Here is a 10,640-nt window from a genome sequence, read left to right on the forward strand (position 1 = left end):
CGGACAGACAGACAGACAGACAGACATACAGACAGACATACAGACAGACATACAGACAGACAGACATATAGATAGACAGATAGACAGACAGACAGACAGACAGACAGACAGATAGATAGATAGATAGATAGATAGATAGATAGATAGATAGATAGATAGATAGATAGATAGATAGATAGATAGATAGATAGATAGATAGATAATTGTATGCATAGCTGTGTGGTTAAGAGGTATACTTTACAATTATATGGATTCAGGATCGATCCTACTAAGCAGTATTTGGAGCAAGTTCTTTTATCATAGCTTCGGGCCGCGAGCGAAACCCACCTGAATGCGTAGAAACAACCCATCTGATGCCGCGTTTCTTTCTGTTTGAGGTGGTTCCTTCAATAAATCACGTGACTTAACATCATCCTGTCAGTTGATGTCATTATCGGATGTACGCTCTATTGCAAGTATTTAGGCTAGATCTCTAGTCTAATGATTAATGCATTTTTTATACCCATCAATCTAGGAGGCCCTGAAAAGGGTCATGGTCATAGCCCTCCAACATCTGTCTTAATAAAAAAAACATGTGGCTGCATCAGTATGTGTATGTGTGTGTGTATATGTGAGTGTGTATTTTATTTTACCGAAGATGACGACGACGACGACAGCGACGATGATGATGATGATGATTATTATTATTATTATTATTATTATTATTATTCAGTAGTTTTATTTTTATAGCGTGCTTTCACTTCACTACCGAGCGCAGCTCTGTGTGCCTTGGGTATGTGCTGTGATTTGTTGTGATGCTCTGATGGTTATTGTATGGAAAGTGTTCTGCGTAGGATGTGTGCAGTGCCTAGTAGTGCAATTTTCTGTATGTTATATGTGTTTGTAAGTCCTGGTGTTTTTGTTATGTTTTGTTATGTATTGTCTGAATATTTTTTTATCATGCCTAATGCACCTACTATGATAGGAATTGTTTCTGTTTTCAGGTTCCACATTCTAGTTACCTCTATTTCCAGGTCTTTGTATTTTGAGAGTTTCTCCATTTCTTTTAGAGACACGTTGTCATCTGCCGGTATTGATACATCAATTAGAAAGCATTTTTTTTCTTCATGATCTCTGACAACTATATCTGGTCTGTTGGCCTTAATTTCTCTATCTGTGTGTATCGGCATATCCCAGAGTATGGTTGCTTTCTTATTATTATTATTATTATTATTATTATTATTATTATTATTATTATTATTATTATTATATTATTAACTGTACATCTGGTAATATTAATACTGTTTTTCTTTCAGCCTAGAATTTAATTGGTCGATAACCTGCTCCGACTGCTCTCGTAACCAAACCAAGAAAACAGATAGCAAGGAAAGTGGTTCGGCCGACCCCACCGGCAAACAGTCCTCTACACAACGTGATAAACAGCAATATTCTCACTTGAAAGAATTTTTCACCTTCACAGACGAATCAGAAGACTCTCCGCCTTTATTTCATTTGCCGGAGTCAGAAATTCCATCCCAATCTCAAGTGAAAACCCAACGAGGAAATCTTATGAAATCTAAACAAAGACGTATCAATAATGACGTGAATCTTACCTCTAGTGCTGCATCCCGTCTTCTGTCGCCACACTTTAATTCCACACTGAAGCAATTCAGAATCAGAAAGACCTTTGTGGTGAAAAACAAGAAGTCTAATACAGGAAATGGGATGGGACACAAGAAATTGTCAAAAACAGTGAAACTTAGCAGAGCGGGTAGTAGAAGTTTACCAATACTAACAGATAACAAAGGCGGGGTCTTAAACTCAAAAAGAAATCATCTTAAAGTTATTCGGAAAAAAATATCACGACTAGAAAATGATAACTTATCAACTGGAATGGTTAGTTCTAAAAACCGCATAGTTGACCATATAAATACTGCTCCTCCTTTGACTTTTAATAAAACTTCAGAAAATGTAATGACAACTCCACTGCCTCCAAGTCATTCTAGTGTCTTGAGAAATCCAAATAATACTGGCAAACATACTGAGCTTCGTTTATCAAAGAAGGGAATTGACGAGAGGTTTATAGAGACAGTGGTGGCTGCTGTGGAAGACATTTCAAGCGATCAGGTGGATAAAGTAAAATCTTTACGACCTCTAGAGCATTCAAAAGAACGAAATTTAGAGGCGGGTTCAATTCCAGATAAATTAGAATCGATTGCAAATTTAGTTAAAATTACTCAGAAAGCCAATGAAGATTACGTTAAATCAGAAAGTGAAAATGCTCAAAATTCTATCGAAGAAGAGTATCTTAGGTACTCTTCCATCCGTTCGGAAAGTGAAAGCAGCACAGCATTTCCAAGAGACAGTTTGACTCCAGATAACATGAAGAGCATATCATGGACCATCGTGCCTACTCATAAAACTGATTCTAGATCAGAAACTGCTGACTCTAGATCAGAAAGTAACCCCTTTGAAACGATACCTAGAGATGAATCAAATCCAGATTTGGAATTTAAAAGTCCAAAATTAAATAGTAAAAAAGCCAGTCAAAAGCTAACATCAACTATTGCCAAAGAATCGAGTTATTACCAAAATTCTGTAAATGGAAGTTTAAGCCGAATTAAAGTGACAAACAAATTTTCTATGCGGAATTCACATATACGGCGAACGTTTGAGTCACAGGGTGCTACCCAAAATTATCTTTCGAGGGAGTCTCAGACAGCAACAACAACAACTAATACCGTAACAGCAGCAACAACAACAGAGTCAGCAATAAGAACTCCTTCAAGAGCAGTTACACCACCAATAATTACAACAACAGCAGGGACAACAAAAACAACACAGCGGTATTTTGACGTTCGAATACCATCAGAAAAGAAAGACAAAAGTCCAACCAAAACGCAAGTGAAAGAGGGGACTGGATCAACTGTGTCAGCACACATGGTGGTTACATCAAGGATCGGGAAAGGTGTTAAACCTTCGGCTGCTGATCAACTAATCATACCGATAACCCAACCAAAGTCGCAATCGGAAGTACAGCCGTCCTCGAACAGTAGTAGTAGTAGTAGTAGTAGTAGTAGTAGTAGTAGTAGTAGTAGTAGTAGTAGTAGTAGTAGTAGTAGTAGTAGTAGTAGTAGTGTATTAGGGAATAATCCAATGGTCAATGAAGTCCAGCAGGAAGAAAGCATTCCAACAAGAGTTAGCCTGGAAAAGAAAACTTCCCCAGATTGGTGGAGGCGGACATACGATGTAAGGACTTCACATGGCACGTTAAGTTCCATTAGAAGATTTTCAGTTCTGCGTGACGTGACATCAAAAGCAAGTCTTGCTAGTGAAAGCATAACTAGAGATAAAACATCCACTACAACAAATTTTCCTTCTGTGGAAGACAAACAAGTCATCTTGGAGCCGAAACCTAAAAGAATCAGGATGAGGAATTCTACAAAAGGGAAAAGCATCAACAGTGTAGCAGCCAGGAAACAAGGAAGACCAGTTATTAATTCAAAGGCAAGACAACAAACAAGCGCTTTGAACGATTCTGAACAACTACTTGATATAATTCACAGGGAACATTCTCGAACGTTTCCTTCAGAAAACTCCCAAAACAGCGATACGGTTCAAACTACAACTGGTAGTTCTAAAATAAACAGCATGAAAGATTTTTTGACAAGTCTTGTTAAAGTAAAAGGTTCTAAAAATCAAATAGCAAGTAAGACCAAATTGCAAACTAATAATCGAACAAATCAGTTTATCGAACCTGAAGATTTTCTTATATCGACCACAAATGCATCTGTTGAACGCAAAGAAACCCAACTGCTTCATTTGACTGATGAAGGTAGTGGGGTTAATGAAAATCTTGACTCTGTCTTACGCAATGAACTGGGATTTGAAATGAATGTTAATGTCAAAAATACAACTAGCAAAGCAACTCTGCCAGCAGTATCTACAACAGGGAATATCGTAGAAAAAAACATTGATGGTTTACCGGAACGTATGTTGTCTGTAAAACCTACGTTGACATCTCAAACTGATGTTAACGATTTAGTCTTATCACAACAGTCGCTTGAAGCTGATTCTGTTACTCTTCCAAATATATCCGTTCCGGCTTTCCATTTACAACGGAACGTTACTGAAATGGTTAACACAGTTACCGAGCAGTTGAACATTTCTAGCGTCATCCAAGATGTATCTTTTGAAATGGAAAACCCAATAGACTATAAAAGTTCTACTGAACAAACCAGATCCAATGACGATATACATATTAGACCAATTACAACGAATACAGACAGTCAGGCAGTTCCTAAGAATGGGACTGGAACTACTGGTCCTAATCAATCATTTAAGACCACAACAAATATCAAGAAGAAAGTTTCTAAACTCAAAACTTCAGTTTCGCTTTCGAATTCATTTGAAATTCCTTCGACAGGTTTTGAATACAACTTGATAAATTCAACCGAATATTTGGAGAAGGTCACTCCCGTTTACAATTCCAGTAAATTAGATCCATATTATTCACAGGCCCCACCAAATAATAAATCAAGTGTAAACCCACCTTTTTCTCGGCAACACCTTTTAACATTAAAAAATCAAACAAAATCGCAACAAAATAGAGGAAAAATCAATCAGATATCACTGACTTTTAATATCACAAATAATTTTTCCTCGATCGGAGTCACTCCTCAATCAAATATCACATACGAGCCAGCAGTCAGTGAAGTAGCAAATAATACTTCTATAAAGCATCCCCAACTAAAACCCCAGATGACATCGGACAAAAACAATGTCCACAATGTTCTAACACCCATTAAAGCTACAACTTTAAGCTTCATAACTGGAATTGATACAAATACCCAAAAAACTAAAATCTCGAATCCGGTATTATCCACGTTACTAACGTCTACAACTATCACAAGAAAGAAAGACAAAATCCATTTATCGCCATCTGAAGAGTTGCAACCTGAAAATTCGGCAACGAATAATGAGGAGGTTTTCACATACAGCCAACTATATCCATCCACTCTTCACATACCTAAACCTACAACACAGACCGAGTTTCGAACACTAAAAATATCTACACATACAAGAACAATTGAACATACCGGAAACAAAGAATATTTTCATGGAACTTCAACGTTTTCAACTCCCAGAAGAGTAAGTTCTGATAATTCTGATACCATTCCTGCTATTACGTCTGAGTCTAAAACTGTCCCATCAAATGTTAATGAAGCTCGTTCTACTCTAAATCCCAAAGTGAACACCAAATTCCACGAAAGATTCCCTTTTACTCCTTCCAGTGTTCGTCAAGTGTTTACTACAATCTCTCCAAAGTCAACTACATCCAGTAGTTTCTTGAAAATAACGCTGCCAAAGTGGATAATAATCTCGAGAAATTTCGAAGATTTTCTTCGACTTTCAAATAGAATGACACCAAAACAAAAATCAAATATAAACTTGTCATCTTCATGTCCTCTACATCTACAAAAGCAGTAACTGTTCCCAAATACAGATTTACCCCACGATGGTCAACTGTATTCTTAAAAGAACAAAAACTGTATGAACCAACGACTCTAATAAGACCGGGCAAAAGAAGAAGTAGTAGTAGTACCCAGCTAAAAGGAAAACGACAAGAAAGCCTTAATAAACCCCGACCTATCGGATCTCCTATTCGACAAGTTCAAAATATGCAAAAAGAAATTATACTCAGTCCAAGGGAAATTTTTATAAAATACTGGCCAGCAATCACAGGCTCGACTTTTGGAGCCCTATTTCTTCTGGCAGCCATCTTAACATCAGTTGTCTGCAAAAGAAGGTAATTGTTAATTGTTCGTTCTCTTCTTTAATTTTGATATTTTAAATGACTAACATTTGTGGGTATCATGTTGATGATGCATGAATTTTATTATTTCATCAAACAACTTCATCACTAAAAGATTACATTGTGAATACCAGCAAAACAATGATTTTATTAGTCGAGACTGTTTCAGTAGTTGTTTTTGCTATTTATTCCGTGACACCTTTTTCTTTTTTCGGGAATAGTATACTTCCGACTACATTATCCAATATGCCCTTTTTAAATTTGTTAGCGTACAATTTCGAGAGCGATGCCGCTTTATTTCTGGTATATTGTCCTAGTATATTGGGCAAGTTGCTGGTGTATATATATATATATATATATATATATATATATATATATACATATATACACATATGTATAAATATATATATATATAGAGAGAGAGAGAGAGAGAGAGAAAGCGAGAGAAAGAGGGGGAGAGGGGGAGAGGGGGAGATAGTGAGGGAGCGATGTATATATATATATATATATATATACATGCATGTATATATATATATATCTTTATATATATATGCATATGTATATATATATATATGTGTGTGTGTGTGTGTGTATGTATATATATATATACATATATATATACATGTATATATATACATGTATGTATGTATATATGTATATCTATATATATATATTGTGTGTGTGTGTGTGTGTTGTGTGTGTGTGGATGTATGTATGTACGTATATATATATATATATATATAATATATATATATATATATATATATATATATATATATATATATATATATATATATATATATATATAATATATATACATACACCACACACACAAGCTTTTAATGACCATCGTGAGCTGCATAGCGTTGAAAATCCCTGTCTGTTAGCTCTTTGTTGAACGGAAGTCAGCATCGTAGTAAATCTTTGTTGTAAGGTGTGGGAAGCTCGTGTAGCAGCCATGTTGGCAGCATTCCTGACCAGGTGTGTAGTGCGTTGGTCTTTGTTCTTTGCAGCTCGTGCAGCAGCAGCAGTTCGTCGAACTTTACGTTGGACATCTGTTTGGAGTGCTCTTGTAGTGGCTGTACGTTCTGCATTTTGTAATCGTCTAACAGAAGTTTCCAATGACGATTCATTTGCCCTCCTTGCTGATGTTCTTACCGCTTTCGCAGTTTTACGGTCTATTGAATCTCTTCCTTCGGCGCATGACCTAAAATAAGCTGGAGGAAATACACTCATATACACTGTTAAGTATTAAACATTAATTGAAGGGTTACTATGTAACTGTAAATAACTTGCAAGCTCGCAACTTCTGCGATAATAATTAACTGGTAGTTGAACGGTAAATGTGTAAAATAAGATGATGCTAGTGTTATGACATTAGAATGAAAATGGAAACAATAAAAGTGAAATAATATTATAGTCCTATCACAATATAATATGCATAATAGTGAACCAGTGTAAAAGATTGTCCGTGTCCGCGTTAGGCAAGAAGTTAGAAATTGTTTTGGTCCATGACACTCCATGGATCGTAAGTAAGGCATGTGTAAAATTTTAAAAAATTAATAAGAACTCATTAGTAAATTAAATTCTGGACGCTTGTGATTTACATTAGCCATGAGCACCATGGTATTTCTAACACGTCATGCTACCACTGAACAGGTATTTGCGAAGTTATCTCGTGAAAGAGTAAGTAAATGTGTGTAAAGCGGACCATGAGTGCAGTTAGATTCTGCCCAGTTGGACAGAAGTTGTTGAATGGGAAACAACTGTACACCATACAGGGTTAATGTAACGAAGTGTGAAGTTGCATTGTTCAATGATAGAACGATGAAGTTATTTACTTGGAGGAAAACTTGTGAATCTGTTTCGAATCACAAACAAAATGAATGTTACTGTAAATGTGCAATGAAAGTGAAACATTGTTATAAACCGGAAGAACAAAATTGAAACATAGATGTCATTCTTTCACTTTTGACATGTAATAGCGAACCAGTGTAAAAAAAAATTGTTCCGGGCCGAACTAGGCAAGAAGATGAAAACCTTTTTTTTTTTGGCCTATGACACTCCATGGACCGTATGTAATGTATGTGTTAGATTTGAATGAAATCGGTTGTGTAGTTCTCGAGTTTTGGGTATTCACACAGACACACACACATTCTCATCTTTATATATATATTTATATATATATATATATATGTAAATTCCTCTATTTACATAATATCGAGGTCTCTTTCTTTTGTTATCTTACCGTTTTTATCAATATATATATATATATATATATATATATATATATATATATATATATATAGTTGATTGGCATAATAAACTGATCATATTTTGTTTTCTCTTCGCAATACATTGACTTGTTTCTCTTACTTTTCATACAGGACTTACATACGATCACGACGCACAACTAGGCCGTCGCATCCTCCTCACAACCAGAACCAAAACCACATCACCACACATTCAGTACCGCAGTCATCATCGCCACTACCACCACCGCCGCCGCCGCTGCCACCACCGCCACCTCCACCACCACCACCAGCAATGCAAGAAGCCGTTGAATTTCTTCGGAGTCTTCTCTCTGTGGGGACACTGCTCCCACAGATCATCACGTGCCGACCACAATTGTAGAAATTTCTTGAAACATGAAACAAAAACAAGAACAAAAATCTAAACTGTCTTTAAAAACTTATGATGATCATATTGTCATTTTAACTGAATCATGTAGATAATTTGGTTCACTTGCGAATATTTCACCATTGTAACTATTCTGCAACCTTGACAACCACTGAACTTGTATGTATATGTTTGTATATATTTGCTCATATATTTTCTCTTATATGCATATATACACGCATATATACATGTATATGTATATACATATATATATATGTATATACAAATATATATACATATACACATATACACACACACATATACACATATATATATACACACACATATACACATATATATATACACACATATATACATACATACATACATACATATATATACATACATACATATATACATACATACATACATACATACATACATTCATATATATATATATATATATATATATATATATATATATATATATATATATATATATATATATATATATATATAATATATATATATATATATACACACACTTTTCTCATACTTTGACATGCAAAAACATGAGTGTGCTCAATATTCGTTTATATTAAAATGTGCAGATACAAATGTAATGTATGGTATTATATGCGCGGTAACTAGAAATTATATACCCTTTCTTAAACAAAATTACATATTTTCCAACCATTAAGCATATCTTCAGAATCATGAAATACGTTTTAACAAATTTACACTTTCGCTTCGTTTTTGTCGTTTTGATCTCCGACTGAAGCGTTGTGTATAAATAATTTTTTGCAGGGGAAAGGCTATAAAATTGATAGTTGTAAAATGTATGATCTTATAAACTTCATGTATATATATTTGTGAGTGATAACCCAATCCTTTCAGCCTCATATGATTTATTGTTTAAATTATCCGACAGAGGCTCTATTTACCGCTGTCATTATTAACGGCACGAGTACCCTGATGTGTAAATATTTTGAGGAATGGTGAAACAAGTAACTATTCTATAAACCGTAATTCCTTATTATTTTTCATTTATAGTCGATAGTCATTCTAATAATTAGAGAATTTTATATCATACTAAATGCATATATGCTGTTTCAAAGCATTCTAAATTGAGGTATTCGTCTCGAGAAAGCATCTCTTATAAAGTTTAGAAGGTTTTCTGCAGTATATATGCTTTAAGTATGATATACAGATGGCTAATTTGAAATAATATTGCATTTGTCACAAATAGTGAATTACTATCCTCACAATATTCGTTGTTCAAAATTTTGGTTGAGGTATGAGTTTCTATTTCTTGTTGCCACATACGCATACATGTACACACGTACATGCTCGACGATACGCACAACAACTGTATATAATAACTACATTTCCACTTTGTAAAGCTGTGTATTCGTTTTTGATTAAATCCGAAATTCTTACATATACATATATACGGTGTGTACATTTGGCTAGGAGGGAGCCTATGTATTTGGGGGTAGGACCTATGTATATTTCATAGATTATAAATAGTTGTTTTAAATACATTCACTTGTACAGCATATGGTGAAAATAAGCGGACAATATCACCTACATGTAATTATATACATATACATACATTTGTATAAATATGTATAGGTGTGTGTGTGTGTGTGTGTGTGTGTGTGTGTGCGTGCGTGTGTGTACATGAGTATACATATACCAATACCTATATGCATGTATATATATCTATATATATATATATATATACATGCTACATGTTTTTATAGAACATGTATACATATATTTAACATATGCATGCATTCAAACGTGTGCGTGCTCGTGTTCATGTGAATATATGAAATATTTCAATTATTTTGCAGCATTATTTGTGTTTTTTATCATTTCCTTTTTTTATTATTTTGAGGGTGAGGGTGAGATGAGGTGCTCCGCCATCTGTTATGTAAGAACATAAAAAATTTTTTAATCGTTTATTTTAAAATCAACAACCTTACGAAAGCAACTTTTTGAATTTATCAAATCATGTCAAGTGATATATCTATACTGTAACAGTGACATTGGATTGTTTTCGGGGGGCTTTTTATTTTGTTTTTTTTATTTTTCGTTGATTTTTAACCATGTCCCAGCGTGGATACCTGAGTGGATGAGGTTTATCTTGTCTAAATGTATTTTATATTGTGATATATTGAGGACACTTCAATGAAACATTAAGTCATCGCTGTCCGCAACC

General features: G+C 34.6%; 1 protein-coding gene across 1 annotated transcript; it reads left to right on the forward strand.

Annotated features, from left to right (window-relative positions):
• The first annotated feature begins 3,135 nt into the window (after window positions 1-3,135).
• Window positions 3,136-8,514, forward strand: LOC118762687. Its single transcript, XM_036501662.1, has 2 exons — window positions 3,136-5,788; window positions 8,182-8,514. The coding sequence occupies exon 1, from the start codon at window positions 3,136-3,138 to the stop codon at window positions 5,467-5,469; it is 2,334 nt and encodes a 777-aa protein (XP_036357555.1). The 3' UTR covers window positions 5,470-5,788; window positions 8,182-8,514.
• The last annotated feature ends 2,126 nt before the right edge of the window (window positions 8,515-10,640 follow it).

The sequence above is a fragment of the Octopus sinensis genome, linkage group LG3, assembly GCF_006345805.1.
Source record: "Octopus sinensis linkage group LG3, ASM634580v1, whole genome shotgun sequence".
In the NCBI taxonomy this organism is placed as follows: Eukaryota; Metazoa; Mollusca; class Cephalopoda; order Octopoda; family Octopodidae; genus Octopus; species Octopus sinensis.

Bases quoted from the DNA above. Each gene is read 5' to 3' on its own strand.
- LOC118762687 (XM_036501662.1), top strand. From the start codon at position 3,136: ATGGTCAATGAAGTCCAGCAGGAAGAAAGCATTCCAACAAGAGTTAGC.